Consider the following 20,907-nt stretch of genomic DNA (forward strand, 5'->3'; position numbering starts at 1 on the left):
AATACCACACGCAGTCAGAAGCACACACACCCCTAGACGACCACTTACACATCACACAAATTTACCGTCATTTCTACTCTCTTTTGAGATACACATAGACGCTGTTTTCAGTTATCGTGCTGTTATTTGCTGTTCGATATTCTTTTATCTTGGCGGAAATGTTCACACACACTTCTTAATTCTATATAAATCTATTTTGCCATTATTTCTGTTTTCTTATCTTTGGGAGCACGTTAGAACTATTCTTTTATAATTCCTGTCCAAATGAAATGTCCTTGTTCTTCTCAACTATCCTTTATGTTGAAGGAAAGAAAAGAAGAATGCTTGATTTCCGGAATTGTCTTATTCACGGAAACCTGATGAGCTCTTTCTGCGCATGTCTGTATAGTTGTGGCAGCGCCACCCAGCGGCCTGGCAGAACAACAGCTGCTGTGCGTCAAATTCACAACAACAAAGATCAATATGACTCCAAATATTACCAATAAACTCGTCGACTGACTTTTTTGTAGGTAAACCAATTTATTGCCATATATAAAAGTGCTACATGAAATATATAAACAAAGATTGTTTACTTTCATCCCATTTATACATTAATATTCATTACCTTGCAATAACAAGGTTCAAGAGAATCATACACCACAATGACATAAGATAACAACTCAATCTTTACATAGCTGGATTTAAATAATACCAAGAAACCTTAACTTTAAATTAGCTCTTTCTTCAACAAGAAGAAGAATCCCCTCATTTGCTTTATTTGGCATTACTGTGAAGTATTCATTTATTGCAGAAACATGTTTGTAAATCAAACATTTGCATGCTAAACACAAACTCCTGACAGCATACACACCCATACGCATACACACCCATACGCACGCACACACACACACACACACACACACACACACACACACGACTTAGGATAAATTAAAAAGATGCTCACAAACTAAAAACACATTTACATGTTTATCCATAGGTTCCGTCTGGAGGCCTGTACAGTTTGGGGAAGGTGAGGAGCTGAACACCGCTGAAGGAGAACTTCCTGCTGCCCATGTTCTTCTTCACATTCTCCATCCTGCAGCCGTCCCTGACACACAGACACACACACAAATAGGCACAAAAACACGCACGAATGAATGAATGAATGAATGAATGAATGAATGGTGAGGGGAATGTGTTTAATTCACTCACAAACACACAAACACACACACAAACAAGAAACTGACGAAAACAGAGCCAGCGTTGTAGGAGAGACAGGTGAAGTCCTTCTACTGGTATCTGGCCATCAGTATAACCAGGCTGAAGATGAGCCAGAGAACCAGGAGGTGAGAGGTCACCAGCAGAAAGACCACCGGGTACAGGTGGTGTCTGGGGGCTTCAGGGGCCAAACACTCCAACTCCAACCCAGAGACAGAGAACCCTGCTTGGGTGTAACAGCCCAGCATTTGCCTCCAGGAGAGACGAGACCTGGAGGAGGACGAGGGTAGGTGTGTGCATGTGTGTGGGTGGGTGGATGTGTGCAAAAAGCAAGGAAGGGGAAGAAAGAAATGAAGGAAGGAAATAATAGAGAAGTTAAAGGAAAAACTAAATTACTAGATGACAACAAAAGCAACAGGAAAGGAAAGGAAAGGAAAAGAAAGGAAAGGAAAGGAAAGGAAAGGAAAGGGAATTCTGAGGATTGTGTTTGTCAGAGTTACACACACACACACACACACACACACACACACACACACACACACACACACACACCTCCTCATGCTTTCAAGCGCGGTGCTGAAGTGGTGCTTGCCGAGTGTGTGTCGCTCTCTCAGTAACACACACTGCTCCAGAGTCACAGACATGGACGTGCGGTCCTTTGCACTTTTGCAGCTGGTCAGACGCACACCGTTCACTGTGCGGCACACCTGCACACACACGAATACACAACTTCTAGACAAAATGAACTCTGATTTTACTTTCCGTTTTCATCCCCATTGTTGTTGTTTGTCGCCGTCTTACCGAGGCTGCGATCCACAAAACCTGAACGTTCTTTCTCTTCCTGCTTTCGACACTGTGATGGAGAGACGACAGCAAGTCTGACAGCGACTGGATACCAGCTAGAGAGAGAGAGGGAGAGAGAGAGAGAGAGAGAGAGAGAGAGAGAGAGAGAGAGAGAGAGAGAGAGAGAGAGAGAGAGAGAGTGTGTATGCAGAATGTGTAAGAGTGTGTGCGTCCTGAGCTTGAAGTGCGCCCGCTGCTGAAAGTTCCAGGTGAACTAGTTCTAAAAAATGCAAGCTTGTTACTCTCAAACTTGCTAAAGTAACACAACAGACGCACACACTCACCCATATGAGGCAGTCTGTCTCTCAGTCTGTGACAATAAGCTTTGAGACGCTCACAACTCTCCTGGTTCACTCTCTCCTGCGGGGAGCTGTCACCAAACCTGAAACACACACACATGGACACACACGGACACACACGGACACACACACACACACACACACAGGTTAATATTATCACTGAATAGTTTCATGATAGTTAGTTATATAGGGTGTGTGTGTGTGTGTGTGTGTGTGTGTGTGTGTGTGTGTGTGTGTGTGTGTGTGTGTACCTCTCAGCCAGACTCTGTTGCTCATTGATTCCGATGTTAAATAGAACAGGGTGAATTCGTATCAAACACCCCTCCTTCAGTTCCCACGGCAACAAATTGAAGGTCTCTGAAGGCAGCGGGACCCCGACAATGAAACTGCCCCTGGATAAGACAAACAGAGATGCTACATGTGTACTCTTGTGTGTGTGTGTGTGTGTGTGTGTGTGTGTGTGTGTGTGTGTGTGTGTGTGTGTGTGTGTGTGTGTGTGTGTGTGTGTGTGTGTGTGTGTGTGCGTCTCACCATGATCCGCTGAGCGTCAGAAGCAGGTCATCCTGTTGGTCGGTTTTAGCCTCTGTGACTGTGAACGCAACTCCGCTCAGGTCGGCCACGCCCACCTCCATGTCCTCCAGCATCCCCACCTCATCGCCTTACACAAACACACACACACCATTCTCAATACAGATGATAGTTTAGTCTAACTGTTTCGTCTAACGAAATTACATTCAATATGTAGTCTCATGCCTCAAGTGTGTGTGTGTGTGTGTGTGTGTGTGTGTGTGTGTGTGTGTGTGTGTACCATAGGTGCTGACCAGGCCTTCAAACTGAGCCAGGATTCCCACAGTGTGAAGCTGCCGGAGGAAATTAGGATCCCCCAGACCCCCATACAACTTCAACAGGAAACCACAGACTACTGCAGAGAACTGAGAGAGAGAGAGAGACAGAGAGAGAGAGAGACAGAGAGAGAGAGAGACAGAGAGAGAGAGAGAGAGAGAGAGAGAGAGAGACAGAGAGAGAGAGACAGAGAGAGAGATTGTGTTTCAGTTGAACCTTGAGACCTGATCAGTAAAAACCTGATTAAATTAAATCTCTCACTGCCTGGCTGAAGACAGCGTGCCGGCGCTGGATGAGCTGTGCGGGTCCCTGAGCGACGGTTGTTGCCGCTGCCTCCTGCAGAACCACAAAGGTCATGGCGGCCCGGGCCTTCCCCACGGCCTCACGCACGCAGTCTCTGAGCGTCAGCACCAGAGGGAGCAGCTGCTCCTGCCAGGAGAAGAAGGAAGCTGGAGGGACAAAAGCAGGGGAAAAAAAAGTTTATTTCCTGTTTGTATGTGACACACATCACCATAAACACACTCAATGACCAACCGGCATTCTGAGAGTTTGTGTCCTCTGTGGCATCCTGCTGCTCTGATGACATCACTTCCCGGGAGCGATCCTCTCGCCCCTGCAGGCGATCCACCATGGCAACGATGCAGTTGAGGCTTATGGCGACATTAGCCCACGCCCTGTCCTGAACACACACACACACACATACATGTTACAAAACTCTGCTACCAGCGTGCGCGCGCACACACACACACACACACAAAAGCTCCTACTTGCCCACTCTTCTTCATCGTACTCCTCATTGTATCGGGTCTCCTGTTGCCGTCGTAGGGATGATTGCTCCTCCTGATTGGCTGGGGGGGGATAGTGGAGCGTCCCATTGCTGTGGGCGTGGCCGTTGTGGCGGCAGTCGGCGGGTGATTGGTTGTGGATGGCCAATAACACGCTTCTCACCAGCTCGTCTTTGAGAGCGTGCACAAACTGCTCCGTCTGGGCGAGAAGGATGGGAGGGCGGAGAGGGCGGAGTCGAGAGATGCGTTGCTAGGTAACAACTCCCCGGTATATACGTACAGTATGGGTAAGTTGCGTGCTATTCAGCATATTGCGTCTCGTCCTCACCTGATGAGTCAAGCTGTCCAGGACCTGCTGCAGCCGGGCGCCGCTGACCTCCAGAGAGACGGCGAGCAGCTCCTCGGCCAGCCCGAAAACCAGAGGCTGCAGCTGGGCCACGCTGGCCAGCAGCTCCCTGGCCCTGGAGGTCTCATCAGCGGAGAAAGAGACCAAGCTACAGAGAGAGAGAGAGAGAGAGAGAGAGAGAGAGAGAGAGAGAGAGAGAGAGAGAGAGAGAGAGAGAGAGAGAGCAGGACAAGAGCAAATGAAGTGAATTTGCAGTATACATGTTGGAAGAAACACAGAGCAAAAAGTCTTCGGCGATGACAGCGCCCCCATCGGGATACAAGGCATACTCCAAGACAGAAGACACACACAAGAAGGAGAATATCTGGCTGTTATTCACTGTAATGTCATGTGCTTTATTTGAATGCTAATCTGTCACGCAGCAGTAATCCTGAAAGAGCAGAGATTACAGAGATTAACCCACAAAATGAGAGATGAATGGAGAGGAAAGGAGGGAGAGATCATTCCTGCAGTGTATAAATGGAATGATGGATGGATGGAGAGAGAGATGCCACACCTGTGCCTGCAGGTTGAGTGTTTGCTGAGCAGTCGCCTCAGTCCTCCATGTTTGAAAGCCTGGTGGTGGTCAGCTGGAGCACCGACAGTTATGACCTCATACCACACACCTAGAGAGAGAGAGGGCAAGCGAGCGAGCGAGAGAGAGAGAGAGAGAGGTGAAGCTGTGTTTGAAACAGATGAATGTGCAAAGACAGAAAGAGAGAGAGGACCTGAGCAGTCTGGACTGGTGACCTCCATCCTCTGTGAGTGCAGGTTGGTTGGAACAAATTGAAGGTGTCTCTCTGATTTAACGCTGCTCGACTTAAAGCTCGACGAGGCTGAACGGCGAGAGACAAGGAACCAAAATCACCAAGTTTGATTGAGGTATTAGTTTATTTGGCTGCTAAGTTTCATCTGTAGTCCCTGGGCAAAGATAAAACACCTTTAAATATGTACATAAATACATTTACAACAAGGAACAAAAGTCAACAAAGTCAGTGATTTTAAAACTGAAAATGTGTGTGTGAATTAGTATTGATCTGGGCACAAATTAGCCAAATCTATCAATATGACAAAACTTTCTTACTAAACTTCCAAACGTTCCAACAAGTTTCAACCAAAGAAAACAGAAAAAATTAAAACAAAAGTCAAAATGTAAAGTTTCTCCTCACTTATATGACCTCACCAGAGTGCCTGTTGAGCTCCCTGAGTGCTTCCTGGTACCAGCCAATCAGCTGGTTACAGTGGTTGACGACATCATATCTGAGCCTCTCCAAGTGGGGTGTGAGGTCGCCAAGATCCTTCATTTCCTGGACCCTGAGAGAGAGAGAGAGAGAGAGAGAGAGAGAGAGAGAGAGAGAGAGAGAGAGAGAGAGAGAGAGAGAGAGAGAGAGAGAGAGAGAGAGAGAGAGAGAGAGAGAGAGAGAGAGAGAGAGAGAGAGAGAGAGAGAGAGAGAGAGATATGCTGGGTCTTGTTTTGTAAGAGATTGATTGATTGATGATTGATGGATTGATGGATTGATTGATTGATTGATCCTCCTCACCTGTCCATGTGGGGGCGTATGAGTGCGCTCAGCAGCAGTTTGGGTAAAGCGAAGGACAGCGGCGTCTCTGACATCTGCTCTCTAACCAGCAGCCACCTGAGATCCTCCGTCTGAAACCTGTACACCTTACACACCTGACTGCACAACACTACACACACACACACACACACAACACACACACAGTGAGGAAGGAACACACCTGTGGAAGAGCTCTGCTGTGTGAAAAGGTTAACGCGTCTCACCGGCTCTCATCATTGGATTGTTTTCCTTATCGTGGACGGAACCGTGAAGACACTGGCACAACTCAGGACACTACGAGAGGGAAGACAGGAAGTTGCCAACGTTTACACGCGAAACAGGCATGAAGTGAATGTGATCACGTCCCTACGTACCCACCTTGGGTTCAGGAGACATGTTGTCCTCCATTTCTCCTTCCGTCTCCATGCAGGACACGTTCACCTCCTTCACTCCATCCATGGTTCTGCTGGACATGGAGACAAGCGAAAGGGACTTGGACTTGGAGTCAACATGCCACACACACACACACGTCTCTGCCTGTCTCCCTCTCTCTCTGTCTCTCCCTGTCTCTCTCTCTCTCTCTCCCTCTCGATATGAGAGCAGGAAGACTTTGCCCTGTTATGCGTTGGAGGCCGAGCCAGAGACTCGCTCAGCCACTTCCTGCTTGACCTGCTGGTATCTCAGCAACGGCCAATCAGGCAACAGCTCTGAGACCTCAGAGGAAGTGATTCATTCCCAGAGGGAAAACTATGACTGCTTCCCCCAAATCCTTAAAATGGGAATCGTGGAATTTAATGAATTAAAGGTACATTTTCATTTGATTTTGTTTGTGCGGAGGAGAAATTCGGGAGCAAATTTAAGGTAGTTGTGTGTTTTGGAGAACGTATATTAAAGCTATCAGGATGACTTAAGACATTCACCAAAGACTTTAAAGAGGTTTTGAGTGTTTTCCTTGAGTTTAAGGGAAGCATAAGAGGTACAAAGAGTAAGTCGATTTAAGGTAGTTGGATATTAAGGTTAGGTATATTACATCCTAAGAAGTAATGACAGGATGCCTGAGGAGCATTGTTTTTACCTGCGATTGAGGGAGACGTGAGGCTCCTTGCGCAGGTCTCTGATGAAGGAGGGGAAACCCAGAGAGCTCCTCTACGGGACAGGAAGAGGAAGTGAAAGGGAGTTTTCAGGTAACAAACTACTTGGAAACGCATCAATCACACTGATAGACCACAGGTATGTGCATTAAGCTGTGGTTGGCACAAAATTAATTCTAGGTGGCGCAGGTTCACTTCAAATTTCAACTTTTTCTTCTAGAACATGACCCAAAATATAGACAGGATGCCATTGTCTTTCCACTCTGCTTTAAGCTCCTTCCTGTTGTTGTATCAATTAGTGAATCACCCACACACACACACACACACACACACAAACATGCAAGCACACGCTCAAACACACACACACACACACACACACACACACACACACACACACACACACACACACACAGAAGTACCCACAGCAACAGCATTTATCACTCTGTTGTGATAATCATAAGCTCAGAGGATGACCTTGATAAGCAAAAGCACTCAAATTACTCAATACACACACACAAACACACACACTTCAATATATTTCGACAATAAAATGTGTAGCAGTGTTGAGTTTACTTCATATCTTTTGTACTGTATCTGTTCTTTAAAAAAGTAAAGAAACTGTTCAGCACCTGAACGCAGCAACAAAGAGGCATTTACAAAACAGCACTTGAATGCATCACGATGCAAATGCCAAGTATGCAAAAAATACAAACTGCATGTAAACTTTGATTGATCAACAATGTGAAGAAAGTTTCACCCCTCTGCTTCCTGTCATAGACTAAAACCAGAGACTGCAAGGAGAGTAGAAAGTGATACAGTAAAAATGATACATAAACGTAAAAATATACTGGGAAAATATCATATTAGTACATAACATACACAGTGCAATCCAATAACAAAAAACAGAGAGACACACACACACACACACACACACAAACACACACACACACAAGCTCATTACACCATTTCCTTGTTTGCAACTTGAGGCTTGGGTAAGACACACACACACACACACACACACACACACACACACACACACACACAAATCTAGTCTGTCCAATTGAGCTTGCTGGCAAGAAACATCTTTTTAAATGACCTGCTAATCCCCATCAAACCTGACTGAGACACAAACACACGGTCCTGATAAACTGTTATCTGTAACCTGTGGCTCAACTTTATTGAAACTGCACACGACAGAGATCAGGGAGGGATGAAAAAGTAATCAATATCTAAATAATTCACAATTTTATGGAAGTCGTATGTGTGCATGTGTGTGTGTATGTGTGCCCCTACCTGCCCAGTAGATAAGCTGTTCTCTGAACACAGAAACACTCCTTGCAGGCCATCATCTCCACCACCACAAGAAAAACCCAACTCCTTCCTGTTTCCCCTGTGTGCTCTTCCTGTTTACTTCCTGCGTTCTTCAATTTCCTGTTTTGTGACATGTTCAAAGCTTATTGGGGTTTCCCATCTGCACTTGAACGCACCATGGCATTTAGCTTATTGCATGTAAGTAAATTTCATCCTCTCTCTCCGGCTGTTTACACGTCCTTAGCTGCCGTGAAAAAAGGAAATCTCTCGTTCGTCTCCTCCTCCTCCTCCTCCATGATGGCTGTCTGGATTAACAACGCACACCCATCGGCATCATGGGATATCAAAAAGATTAGTGCTGCCTGCCCAGCAGCAGATTGGACTTTCCACTCAATTTCTTGTTTTATGTCCTGACACCCATTTATGCGTCTGTCATTATTCCTTGTGTACGTGTGTGTGTGTGTGTGTGTGTGTGGGTGTGTGTGTGTGAAAGGGCGAGCGAAAAAGATGGAGACTGAATAAGTGTGTGTGAAAGTGTGTGTGCTGTAAAGCTGCCATTGTCGCTGTTACACAGTCGTTTTTTGCACACCCACTGCTGTAATCCTCTTACACACATGCATGCACACACACGCACTTACACTCACCAAATGGTGTCGTTGGCCTGTCCACATGGTAAACGGTGAGGTTTATTCTGACACTGCTGAGAGAGAGAGAGAGAGGGAGAGAGGGAGAGAGAGAGAGACTTTGTTCAGTGACTGGGGTGGAGAGTTCAAGCATGTTTATGAGTGTGTGGCAGTGATAAGTAGGTAGAAGGCTTCCTCTATCTCTCCTCTCACTCTGTGCATGTGTGTGCGTGCGTGTGAAAAGCATTAGTTTCATTTGGTGAAACTGTGTGTGTGTGTGTGTGTGTGTGTTAGGTGCTAACAGTTAAGAGACCAAAGCTGCAGGTTGTACTCTTCCTTGTGGTCAGAGAATCACATTACACCAACCAACACCAGAACAGAACAGAACAGAATGGATTTCACCTTATCACACTTACATAGTTTATGTCCACGGAATGCGGAAGTATCTATGTGTCATTGATCGGAAACAACAGCGGCGTGCAGTTCATCGTCATCTTCATCTTCCCCCTTAAGACACTTCAACCAGCCCCCATCTTCAGCAACAGCATCACTGGGTGAAAACACAGCAAATGAAGCCACTCAACGACATAAACGGAGAGCAGATGATCAGAATGGTCAATGTATTGCGTTAAAAAGTTGACTGATAGCGCGACGACCTTTGCCCAACAACACGGTTCGTTAACAACAGGCGGAAACTCCAGCAGAATTACGTTTAAAATTAACATTCAAAGCGTTTCTGTGTTAAATAAAGTTCTTTGTGTTCTAATGAATGAAAAATTAGCGGCATATATGCGTCACTTACCGGGATAATCGGAAGGTTTGTGTGGACCGATACCAACTTTCCCTGTCTTCCAGTCAACCGGTTTGTTTTGACTGGAAATTTGCCGGAGAGCTGAAGTATCGCGAGAACTTCCCTTGATGTAATTTCCGTACCTTACCACAAGATGGCGTAAGACATCAATATTATATTATATTATATTATATTATATTATATTATATTATATTATATTATATTATATTATATTATATTATATTATATTATATCATAAATTCTGTTCAAGATAGGTAAAGATATGTCTTTCTTTCCTGTTATCTCAATTTCAGTCACTCCCTGTCTCTCATTCTGTTCCTCTCTCTGTCCCCCCCCACCTCTCTCTCTCTCTCTCTCTCTCTCTTTCTTTCTCTCAGTCATTGTCTCGCTCTGTCTCTCACGGTAGGCAGTAGGTCAGGATGGAGGTGACAGCTATTTATCTATTTCTCTGTGAGTAACATCACGTTTATGTTGCATTTAATATTTATTCCTGTTTTCATGTACTAAGTAACACTGCTATATGAAATTTAAAAAAATTGGGTCAATCCATTTTTCCAGCACTGATATCAGAATTAGCTTTTACACATTCTTCATATTTTCATTTACAGTCTGCGCATTAAGTTCAGAAATCAGAATGCCATTATCCTGTCCTCAGTTGGACGATGTCACTCTTCTTTTATTGTACTAAGAGAAAATCCTGTTATTTTCAATCTCTCCCTCTCAGGGCTGAATTCACTGCACTCTGCTTACACTCTAGGTAAGATTAATGTCAGTGCTATGAGAGAAAAAGTAGGAAAAGTCATTTATATGTTCCCATATTTAACCTCTGACATTTCTGGGTTATTTTGGATATTTGACTGTTATTGTTTTCCTTTTTGTGATCATTAGCAATTGAGGGCTTTCACAGGTTTTTACTGTTTTTCTGTTAGTCAGAGATAGAACTGTATCACCGTTCCATGAGTTATTATGGAATGATATGGAAAAGTCAGAAAAGATCACACAAAAGCTGGATCCTCAACTTTCTGACCTTTGACCCCTTTCTGAAGTTTGAGTTTTCAGGCTCAGCATTTGATTGATGTACAACAATTATTCTCTTTTTCCTTTTTAAAACAATTTAATCATGGTGAACTGAAGGAATACATGCTTTGTATCAGGCTAATGCTGAGGGAAGATAGTCTCTATTTAATCACGTCCTCTTCTTCTCCCTCATCTCCTCCAGTCTCTGTGACCGTCGCTCCCAACAGATCCCAGTTCTTCAAGTATGAAAGGTTCTCAGTGAGCTGCGAGGGGGAGGAGGGAGGGGGCGCTTTGGCTGGTTGGATTGTGATGAAGAAAATGGAGGATGGGGAGGTTTGTCTCGATAAACCGCATTCGGAGACTGATTAGGATCCATCCTCTGGGAAGAATGAATGTCTGAACCTACTCTAATTTTTCAAATTATAATTGCGTATAGGAGAGTCCGTGCTCGTCCCCCTGCTCCATCACGGCTGCTTTCCCGGCCACAGACAGCGGCGACTACTGGTGCCAAAGTGTACTGGGAGCAACCAGCAACTCTGTCAACATCGCAGTTACTGGTAGGTGAGAACAAGCGAGTGTTTTAAGGATCCACTGAGCGTTGATGTCAGAGAAACACTACAGATTCCTATGTGGTTTGTCATTCAGATGGCTCAGTGATCCTGCACAGTCCGGTTCTTCCCGTGATGGAGGGTGGTGCCGTGACTCTGCTCTGCGTGCCAAAAGAAAAGGCGCCGCCCTTCATCCTCGCAGTCAACTTCTACAAAGATGGCCTCCTCGTGAGTCGCAGCTCCACGCCTCAGATCACCGTCCATGGCATCTCCAGATCTGATGAAGGATTCTACAAGTGCAACGTGTCGGGAGGCGGAGAGTCGCCATCGAGCTGGCTGAGGGTCAGAGGTCAGTGCACCACTTTAACTGATCCACTCAAGTAGGAACTAAAATGTTGATTGTGTGACTTTGACTGGCCCACAGCGCCGCCTGCAGGCCAGAATGCTCCGTCTCCAGGCATGACGCTCCACAGACTGGTGTGCCACGTCACGGTGGGAGTTCCTTACCTGGTGTCCACCATAATACTGGGACTGATTTACAGAGACAGAAAGAAAGGTGACACACACATGTGCACGGACACACACACACACATACACATGATGCTGTCAACATGTAGGTCAACACATACATACATTTTTTAATTATCGACCGCATTTCTGTGCTATAATGTGAAAATGCCACGTATGTCTCAGCATCTCAGGCCAGGAAGAGGCAGAAAACCAATGATGTCATCATGGAAAGAGTCACATGGTAACCATTGGTGACCTCTGACCAGTGAAAGGGAATCGCACAAAATCAACAGTTTTCTTTTTCTTTCTTTCTTTCTTTCTTTCTTTCTTTCTTTCTTTCTTCCTTTCTTTCTTTCTTTCTTTCTTTCCTTCTTCTTCTTCTTCTTCTTCTTCTTCTTCCTTTCTTTCTTTCTTTCTTTCTTTCTTTCTTTCTTTCTTTCTTTCTTCTTCTTCTTGCATTCTCAGTCATTTTTGTGCTGCGCTTATTTATTATTGCTGTCACTGTAAGGTATCAAATAAATTAGAGCTTTGGTTGTACATTTACATTTACATGATTTGTTTTTCTAATAAAATGTCTTTCTATGCAGCTGTGTGATACATGTCTGTGGTTTGTGCGTTTCCTGTAGATGCAACATAAATACGCTTAACATTAACCCAATGCGTTTGACAGGAATTGAGTGTGTTGGTACCAGACTGGGCACTGTGTGTGTGTGTGTGTGTGTGTGTGTGTGTGTGTGTGTGTGTGTGTGTGTGTGTGTGTGTGCTGGTATCGTTACTATTAACATGCATATGAGTCTAGTAAATATGCAACACTATTTGATGATTTGACGTAATATAACAATACTACAGGAGAGTACAAGCAACATCAAGAGGTTGATGAGTTCTGTGATTTATGTCATGTTTACACTTGAAACAAAGGTACAGAGGAGGGGAACGCTATGTGCTGGAACCACCCACACACACACAAAACCACTCATACTGAAACCACACATACACACACAGATAGACGCACACACACAGTCACACAGCGGATATGTGTAGACCTTATAGCAGCCAGCTATGGAGTCAAACAAATCGTCTTTTTCACATACAGTGGAATAACACCAAACTATATGGAAACGTGCAGGGTGACGTGGCGCCATAAGAGTGCGATGCTTAACCTCAATGTGAGCTGTAATGTTTGGGCTTCAGCGACCAAGCAACACCTTCATCATCACTTCCTGTCTTTAAACCGACAAACAGCGGCAGTCAGACACTTCCTGTTTGACCAGAAATTGCATTGTGCAGAAACACCTGCCCAACACACACACACACACACACACACCTCTTTTTTCTCTTTTATGTACTGTTCTCGTTATTTTTGCCCCTGTGAGTGTGTTTGTGGATGTTATCAACAGATTACGATTTTTTTTAAATTTTGTAAATAGGTGGGTCAAGGGATGTTGTATCAGATTTTAGAAGTTAATAAGTTAGTAAGATATTAGCTTTAGAAGTTAATACATTTTTAACTTTGTATTTATTTTTTTGATCTATTCCTGTGTGAACAATATATTACCACTAGATAGCAGCAGAGACTAAGGACGGTGCAGCCACTCATTTCGCTCTCGACCTGGACCAGTAGGATTCAGAGCTCCATCCGGGCCAGTTCAGCCATTATTGATTATTGATTCCCATTCATATCTCTTAAACTAATACCGATAATGAGATCAAACAAGTTACTATAAAGCGAGGCAGAACTCAAAAGTCAATTGTAGTGTGTGTGTGTGTGTGTGTGTGTGTGTGTGTGTGTGTGTGTGTGCGCGCGCGCGCGCGCGCGTGTGTTTGTGTGTGTTTGTGTGTGATTTGCTTGCCGAAAGCACCGCCCACCCGGTAAACACAGTGAAAGAAACCGAGCAGCTTCCGTTAAGAGCAGCAGAACAGGAAAACACTTCCGGGTTTGTGTGTTTTGTGTTTTGTGTGTGTGTGTGTGTGTGTGTGTGACTTTTCCCTGCCGCCTGCAGTGTGAGAAGTGAAGTTTTTTTTTAATTCACATTCAGTTTCGAGGTTAAAGCGTTAAAATGATGAGGAGAAACTGACGAGAGGAAGAGGAGGAGAAGGAGGAGACTGTAAAGGCTGAAGGTAAAACAGAGTCAAAGTGACTCCTTTGGGCGCTGCTCTCTCTCTCTCTCTCTCTCTCCCTCCCTCTTTCTGTGTCGATGAAAACACTCTAATCATCAATTAAGTTCTTACTTATTACGACTTTATCCGATGAATTATTAACACGAAACAGTTTAAATCCGATAGATTAGGATCAGAAACACATTAAACTACCTACTGTACATCCTTAACAGTATAAACGTGTACAGAAGCATGACGGTGGATAGGGAACTGACTTTGTTCTGTGAGAGGAAGAAGTACTACAGTTTAGGAAGTACTTTTACTTTTACGTTTTTGTGTGTCTTAACACTCAGAGAGGAACACACAGTTTAATGAGGTGGTTTGTGACAGCAGGGATCAATGTTGAACATTTCCCTTGAAACACTGCGGCTGGTGCGTTTGTACTTTGTACACACTGTACAGATTGGATTATAAAACACTTTATTACTTACAAACTATCTGTGGGTGTAACTTCACTCACCCACAATGACTTACAATCCTCCATCAACAACTGCTAGGCTTGACTAGGGTTGATTGATAAGTAGAGAGCCTATGATAATAAAGAATAATAGGAATAGTATAGGAATTAATAAAAAGTTGCAGTGATAGAAAAGCCCTCCACAATTGATATGATGTCGTCTGAAACTTTAGTTCTTCTCATATGATGATCACCTGAGGTCCAGTTTGTTCCTCTTGGTCAGCCTCATCTTGTAACTGGGCTACAATAGCTGCACAGAAACATTACAGCCATTGCAAACTTGCTTATGTGTCAGGCTCAAAAAAGCTTATCAGTTAACAATATTGGACACCCAATCGAGTAATCGGTGACTTGCTTTGTCGCTGATTTTGTCTCCCTTATTTATATGTCATTTGGACTGGAATCCAACCATAATGTATCCATAAAGCTGTGACATGCAGTTTATGTATCTTACCACTAGATGGCGGTAGATCACAACAGGGACTGAACTGAAGCAGGTTGCTGTGTTTCTGGCGCTTCACCAGTAGGCGTCGCTCTTTAGGTACAGAGGCCGCCTCTCGTCCTCCACTGAAAGTCCATTTTGACAACATTTACTGTAAAAAGTAATGTACAATTTTCACGTCAAATTCCCAGCTCTAAATAGAAAGTTTAAGAAATAATATTCAGAGGGATATATGCATATCGCTTGTTTTAGACAGAGTCAGATGAGAAGACCTCAGTTTGACCTCCATGTGTCACAGTACATAGACAGGTCCAGGACATATTTAGCGTAGCTTAGCCTAAAGACTTGTCAGTGACGGACCACACAGCTTATTGTTATCTTTTCATTTCCTGAATAACACAGTTTATTAAAAAAGTAATCCCAAGAAATAAAACGAGACAATGAGATGGGAAACTAAATGATGTTTCCTCTTTTGTTTCCAGAGGGTGAGGAGGAAGAGGATGGAGGAGGCAGAGCCTAGAGGAGGTGTCAGCATGGAGTCTAGGGTCACAAAGGAGGACACTACTCCCATGGTGAGACGGCGTGAAAGGGTGGAAGACAAAATGAACGATATCTATGTTTATGTATAAGGGGATACTTCTGTTTCTGACTCCGAACGTATCCATGAAAGTTCATTTTTCCCCAATTTGTCAGTGGGGGGTGTGTGTGTTATCTTGTGTTACTTGTGCAGATATAACACTGACACACAGCTGGCTGATTCACACTATTCACACACGCACATTTAATGCAAACAAATACAGAAAAGAAAAGGAACAGCTCACAATTCCAACAATGTTATCAGTAGCTGTCATGCAAACAAAGCAAACCTGTGTAACAAACAGTGAGAAGACAAGAGAGTGAATGAAGCGGATGGGAACATGTGTACTGTGTGTGTGTGTGTGTGTGATAAGGCCTCTATTGATCCGGATTTACACACCAGGTAATGGGCGTGGTCTTTGTGCTGTGACATCACCAGGTGACTCACCTATAGAGTGAGCTCGCTGATGGTTACAACCATGAAGTTTAAGTACTAAGTACTAAGTTTATCAGAAATTAAAACAAATGGCTTATGCTGCATTCAGGGGATAGTATTTTTTTTATATATATATAAGTAATTATATATTATATGTACTGTATATGTATTTACACACACAGTACCAGTGAAAACATTCACAAAACTAATAAATGACAATTGTATCTGTGCATAAAGTGAATTTTTTCGCTTGAAGAACTTCTAGAAAGCAGCCACCGGCCAGTTTCTCTAACCTTTGTAAAGAGCAAAGGTGTGTGTGTGTGTGTGTGTGTGTGTGTGTGTGTGTGTGTGTGTGTGTGTATAAGGGAGAGAAGCTCTTTGCGTCACTACATGCCTCGCTGTCTCTTCGATGCGACGCAATGTCTTTGAGCCAAATTACTTTAGCCTGACCTCCACAGGCGTGTGTGTGAGAGAGTGCGTGCGTGCGTGCGTGCGTGCGTGCGTGCGTGCGTGCGTGCGTGCGTGCGTGCGTGCGTGCGTGCGTGCGTGCGTGCGTGCGTGCGTGCGTGTCCGTGTGTGTGTGTGTGTGTGTGTGTCTGGTAACATAACATCCCTTCTTTTACAGTCTACTCCAAGGTTTGAGAAACATTGACACACACACACACACACACACACACTTAAACAACTACCACTGTGAGATTTATGTTTTGTAATCGTTCCTAATTGGAAACCACACACTGATGTATGTGTCATCTGCATCAGGTGACTATTTCCTCTGTTGAGTGTTTCGGTGACCTCTGACCCCTTTGCCTGCTGCCAGTCACAACAGATAGCGATCACCTCTGTGGCGACCTGAATACCTTTTTGATGTGGATTCTCATTGGGCCCCTTGTAACTCTGCTTCCCATAGGAATCCCTTCACCTGTTGACATGCTGCTCTCACTTGTGACCTTTGACCTTTTCACTGTTGATTGCCTGTTACGTTCCTGTTCATGGGATTAAGGTTTATGCTTATTTCAGTGGCTGGAGGGAAGTTGGAAATGTGCAGTTCCAGCTTGGAAAATGAAGCAGATTAGCCCTCACAGCCGACCTCTGATTTCTTCCACGCTCACACGCCAAATCGCTTAGTTGCTGAAAGGCTCCTGGGCAGAATGAATAAGGCTGCAATAAAAGCCTATGATTTATCTTGAGGAGCGGACTTGAAATAAGCATCTTCTGGGAACAACTGTGTTTTTGTGGTGGTTATTATAATATGAGGTATAGTGGTCATAAAAAAGACACTGTTGACCATCAACAATTCACTAAACTCTTCCTTAATATTTGAAGATCGTGTCAGGTCAGATTGTGCCAGGTTGTGTCCAAGCTGACCATGACCGTGACCTGGAAAAGCCAATAAAAATGGATGAAAATGAATCTTTATGCACAGTGGAATGCTGACTACAGGCATGTGCAACACTGTGATATGCTGCCCCCCCTTGTGGCAGTGCTGTTTTATGCCCTTATTCAAAGCAGTTTTCAGAATCTTAACACTTTTCTTCATGTGTTTCCCTGAAGGAGGCGAACAGTAACTGCAACCACACTGACAACGGTGCCACTTCCTGTCCAGCCGAGGCCAGCCCAAAGATCGCCATGGAAACGGGGCAGGGAGAAGGTAAGCAACTGCACGGCGGTCGTCATAATTTGTATTAGCATCTTTGCGGGAACCTACTGAAACTTTTGACCTCAACACCAGATGTGGCAGTGACCCCTCAGAAAACAGGAAGGGGAACAGTGGTCGTCCAAGGCAACAGCAAGAACATAGCCAGTGAGAAGCTGCAGAGAGTACGCAACTGGAGCATAACTACTTATAAAGTGAGAGAGCGAGGGGTGCATATCATTGTTGATTGAGAGCTGATAATTAGTAATAATAGTAGTAATAACCGATATGGTTCGGTGTGCAGTGTACTCGGCAGGCTCTGGCAGAGAGGATGGGTCAGGGGTCACGTACGGTGGATTTGGACCTGGAACCGCGACTCGAGCTGCTACAAGATGACCGGCAGCGCTACAATCACATGACAAAGCTGGCCCAGTCTTTGGCCAATCAGATTGCACAGTTTGCAGTTACCCAGAAGACGCTGGGTGACGCCTTTGCTGACCTCAGCATCAAAACGCCGATGTTGCATGTGAGTAAACATCTAAAGCCTCACTAGTGCCCCCCCAAGGCTGTGATGGTCATTACAAAACCGTTAGATGGATGAAAAAAATGGAGTTGGTTCAGCTGTTTACCAAGCTTTACCACTAGTGGGGCTAAAAGAAAGCATATTCAGTGTTTCCTGATGGTGGCGCATCTCTCACTCTCAGGTGGAGTTTGGCATGAACGCCGAGGCTCAGAGGTTTCTTTCTAAGAGCGGGGAGACTTTGACGGCGTCCATTAACTCCTTCTCTACTGACATGAACACGCTAGTCAACAAAACCATCGAGGACACCATGATCAACACCAAGCAGTACGAGGCTATCAGGTGGGTGGAAAGCACTTCCTGTCACCTGTACGTTTGGCGATTATAAGAAAACAAGGGAACGAGTTTCAAATCCTGCGACTATTTCTATCCCCCCCCCAGGATCCAGTACGATGCGTACCGCGTGGACCTGGAGGAGCTGAACATGGGTCCACGCGACGCCATCACGCTGCCCAAACTAGAGCAGGCCCAGAGAGACTTTCAGGTCCAGAGGGAGAGGTACCAGAAGATCAGAGATGACCTGTCTGTCAAACTCAAGCTGCTGGAGGAGAACAAGGTGAGAGCGACGCGTCCAGGCGAAGAGAAACGATCAATTGTTGATTATCAATTATTTGAGTTTAAGATTCATTGATTCATCGTGTGTTTCCAGGTCAAAGTCCTCCATAAAGAACTCTGGTTGCTCCATAGCGCCGTAGCGTCCAACAGTTCGTCCTGTTACGAGTTCCTGGTGCAGAACGTTCGGCAGGGCGACGAATGCCTCAGTAACCCCAGTGTGGACGCCCCCTCCTGGCTGGAGGAAGACGGCTGAGGACAAACCAAGCCAGACCAAAACAGATCACTCAGGTTCTGCCAATGGACATGTTTTGGATTGTGATCAGATGAGGTTTCACATTTCCTGAACACTGCTTGGCAGTACTGGAGGTCCATCAGAACTTTCAATGTTCAGACTCAGTTTCTGAAATGACTTAGTTACTTAGTTAAAAAGTTAATTTATACCAGAAGGAAACTGAATGTTGTGCATTAGGGATGTCTTTCAGGGTTCTTCTCCAGGTCTGGAACAATCTGGAAAAATGGAGGTGGATCACTTTGAGTATGTTCAGATGATGGGCATTAGTATCAGAGGTCTTCAGTCCTGCATCGGGTCCGAACCTACAGCTTTTCTGACCTTACATAGGGTTAGAGACCCCTGCGTTAGCTTCAGTTTATTTATGCCAGGGGATGTAATCGTTTGGACTTTGCTCTGCTCTGGAAAAGGTGGATTGCGTTAAGATATTGTTTTTGAAAGTGCTGAAAATTCACACACCGAATCATTGTAAGTATGTGGAACAGACGGTCTGAAAACACTTTGCCATACCATAAATACACCCAGTTACTTTGCTTTGCAGAAAAATGGTTGAGAAAACTCCAAATTGCCTTGACGATTTTTGAGCTTTCCTTTCTTCAATGTATAATCTACTTAACTGTCACACACATGAGCGTGTGCGCGCACACACACACACACACTTCCTGGTTGTCGTGCTCCAGTGTGTTTGGGAGTAAAAACCAGTTAATCCTCTGTGAGGCATTAAGCTTCTTTCCTTTGAACTTTAAAACTTTCAGCCTCACTGCAGGAAAACAACTCCACTGTTCAATGACCACATATACAACATACAAGAGCCCATATAATACACCTTTCATACAACACCCAACATGCACAACATACAACACCCTACATGCACAACATACAACACCCTTCATGCAACATGCAACACCCTACCTACATGTTGCATCAATGTTAACTAAGTGAGCTCTGTATGTGATCAATAGAAGTGACCAGTGGACACTCAGGTTCATTGCATGAAGGTGTTTTATCCTACACACACACGCACACACACACACACACACACACACAGCTGTAATGTACCTACAGGTAACTTGGTGAGAAATATTTATGTATCTTATGTTTTCCCTTCATGTTTACCCGTACTGTAGCTCCCAAACAAGGACCAAAATGTACAGAAGCGCCAAAGTACTTTTATTCCTCTCTTATGGATGTGTGATTCCACATAAAATAGTGTATTTAATAACAAAATAAAGGCCTAAAGATTTTAAGCATTCTTAGTTATTGTGGTTTAAATGATGAATTGTTTATACAGACAATGGTTTGTGGTGGACAGAAGAGGACACTGATGTTTTACATGGTAAGTTTGGTCTGTTTGTGGTTCTCTTGGGCTGATTTACTTTAAATGGAGGCAATTATTCACCAGGCAACAACTCGCAACTGATTCCGTGTGTGTGTGTGTGTGTGTGTGTGTGCGTGTCTGCGTGTCTGTGTTTCTCTTGTATCCAGGCTCATTTTCCCAAACATCTCTACAGCGATGAATGAGTTTCTCACTACAGGGCAACTCTAACACAACACACACACACACACACACACACACTTTGCTACCCCTTGGTCTTTTCTAAGAAAAGGAATACTGAGCAACACTAACAGACACAAGCAATGGACAAGAAGGTGTGTGTGCTAGAGAGAGAGAGAGAGCAGGGAAGCCTTTCAGTATGTTGATGCCAAGGGAGGGGCTGGCAGAGGCCCTTATCTGTCATGGACACACACGCACGTACACACACAGTATAGTCGATCGTTGTTAATTTTACACCCGGTCCTTGCCCAACACTTTAATGTAATATTGACAAACTGTATATGCCTGTGTGTGTGTGTGTGTGTGTGTGTTTGTGTGTGTGTGTGTGTGTGTATGGCATCCTGACAGGTGGGCGTGTACAGGATAAAGCGCTTTCTTTCCACCTGAGTGATCACGCATGCG

The 20,907-nt window shown here is 44.5% G+C and overlaps 3 protein-coding genes across 9 annotated transcripts; 2 read left to right on the forward strand and 1 right to left on the reverse strand.

Annotated features, from left to right (window-relative positions):
• Nucleotides 1-495: 495 nt before the first annotated feature.
• LOC143013936 (type II inositol 3,4-bisphosphate 4-phosphatase-like) lies at nucleotides 496-9,840 on the reverse strand. Of its 6 annotated transcripts, none has more exons than XM_076167663.1 (21): nucleotides 9,739-9,840; nucleotides 9,353-9,486; nucleotides 8,958-9,010; nucleotides 6,987-7,057; nucleotides 6,290-6,374; nucleotides 6,136-6,205; nucleotides 5,894-6,041; nucleotides 5,536-5,666; nucleotides 5,081-5,188; nucleotides 4,870-4,978; nucleotides 4,296-4,461; nucleotides 3,954-4,166; nucleotides 3,717-3,861; nucleotides 3,444-3,631; nucleotides 3,148-3,271; nucleotides 2,871-2,997; nucleotides 2,591-2,731; nucleotides 2,325-2,422; nucleotides 1,999-2,096; nucleotides 1,750-1,904; nucleotides 496-1,087 (listed from the first exon to the last, which is right to left on the reverse strand). In XM_076167663.1, exons 3-21 carry the CDS (start codon nucleotides 8,982-8,984, stop codon nucleotides 967-969), a joined length of 2,325 nt encoding a protein of 774 aa, XP_076023778.1. In that variant the 5' UTR covers nucleotides 8,985-9,010; nucleotides 9,353-9,486; nucleotides 9,739-9,840; the 3' UTR covers nucleotides 496-966. The 6 variants fall into 6 exon arrangements, with proteins under 6 accessions (XP_076023778.1, XP_076023776.1, XP_076023777.1 ...); XM_076167661.1 differs by having other exon boundaries at nucleotides 6,290-6,377; XM_076167662.1 differs by having other exon boundaries at nucleotides 8,958-9,013.
• On the forward strand, nucleotides 8,492-12,408 carry LOC143013938 (Fc receptor-like protein 5). 2 transcript variants are annotated; one of them, XM_076167669.1, is made up of 8 exons: nucleotides 8,493-8,511; nucleotides 10,125-10,197; nucleotides 10,472-10,504; nucleotides 10,967-11,097; nucleotides 11,201-11,321; nucleotides 11,410-11,661; nucleotides 11,737-11,868; nucleotides 12,006-12,408. In XM_076167669.1, the coding sequence occupies exons 2-8, from the start codon at nucleotides 10,167-10,169 to the stop codon at nucleotides 12,065-12,067; spliced, it is 762 nt and encodes a 253-aa protein (XP_076023784.1). In that variant the 5' UTR covers nucleotides 8,493-8,511; nucleotides 10,125-10,166; the 3' UTR covers nucleotides 12,068-12,408. The 2 variants fall into 2 exon arrangements, with proteins under 2 accessions (XP_076023783.1, XP_076023784.1); XM_076167668.1 differs by having other exon boundaries at nucleotides 8,492-8,511; nucleotides 11,737-12,408.
• A 1,307-nt stretch (nucleotides 12,409-13,715) lies between these two features.
• Nucleotides 13,716-19,632, forward strand: LOC143013941 (arfaptin-1-like). Its single transcript, XM_076167670.1, has 8 exons — nucleotides 13,716-13,940; nucleotides 15,361-15,450; nucleotides 17,445-17,541; nucleotides 17,623-17,741; nucleotides 17,831-18,052; nucleotides 18,231-18,388; nucleotides 18,488-18,662; nucleotides 18,756-19,632. Exons 2-8 carry the CDS (start codon nucleotides 15,379-15,381, stop codon nucleotides 18,912-18,914), a joined length of 1,002 nt encoding a protein of 333 aa, XP_076023785.1. The 5' UTR covers nucleotides 13,716-13,940; nucleotides 15,361-15,378; the 3' UTR covers nucleotides 18,915-19,632.
• The last annotated feature ends 1,275 nt before the right edge of the window (nucleotides 19,633-20,907 follow it).

This window comes from Genypterus blacodes, unplaced genomic scaffold (assembly GCF_046128005.1).
Source record: "Genypterus blacodes isolate CSIRO-AG114 ecotype Tasmania unplaced genomic scaffold, CSIRO-AGI_Gbla_v1 ptg000168l_1, whole genome shotgun sequence".
Lineage (NCBI taxonomy): Eukaryota > Metazoa > Chordata > Actinopteri > Ophidiiformes > Ophidiidae > Genypterus > Genypterus blacodes.

Excerpts from the sequence above, each read along its gene's own strand:
- LOC143013936 (XM_076167661.1), bottom strand. The coding sequence starts at position 8,984 with ATGTGGACAGGCCAACGACACCATTTG. Across the intron at positions 5,667-5,893 it reads ATACGCCCCCACATGGACAG|GGTCCAGGAAATGAAGGATC; the intron begins GTGAGGAGGATC and ends TCTCTCTCTCAG. Across the intron at positions 2,097-2,324 it reads AGACAGACTGCCTCATATGG|CTGGTATCCAGTCGCTGTCA; the intron begins GTGAGTGTGTGC and ends CTCTCTCTCTAG.
- LOC143013941 (XM_076167670.1), top strand. The coding sequence starts at position 15,379 with ATGGAGGAGGCAGAGCCTAGAGGAGGTGTCAGCATGGAGTCTAGGGTC. Across the intron at positions 18,053-18,230 it reads TCAAAACGCCGATGTTGCAT|GTGGAGTTTGGCATGAACGC; the intron begins GTGAGTAAACAT and ends TCTCACTCTCAG. Across the intron at positions 18,663-18,755 it reads AGCTGCTGGAGGAGAACAAG|GTCAAAGTCCTCCATAAAGA; the intron begins GTGAGAGCGACG and ends GTGTGTTTCCAG.
- LOC143013938 (XM_076167668.1), top strand. The coding sequence starts at position 10,167 with ATGGAGGTGACAGCTATTTATCTATTTCTCT. Across the intron at positions 11,098-11,200 it reads AGAAAATGGAGGATGGGGAG|GAGAGTCCGTGCTCGTCCCC; the intron begins GTTTGTCTCGAT and ends AATTGCGTATAG. Across the intron at positions 11,322-11,409 it reads TGTCAACATCGCAGTTACTG|ATGGCTCAGTGATCCTGCAC; the intron begins GTAGGTGAGAAC and ends TTTGTCATTCAG.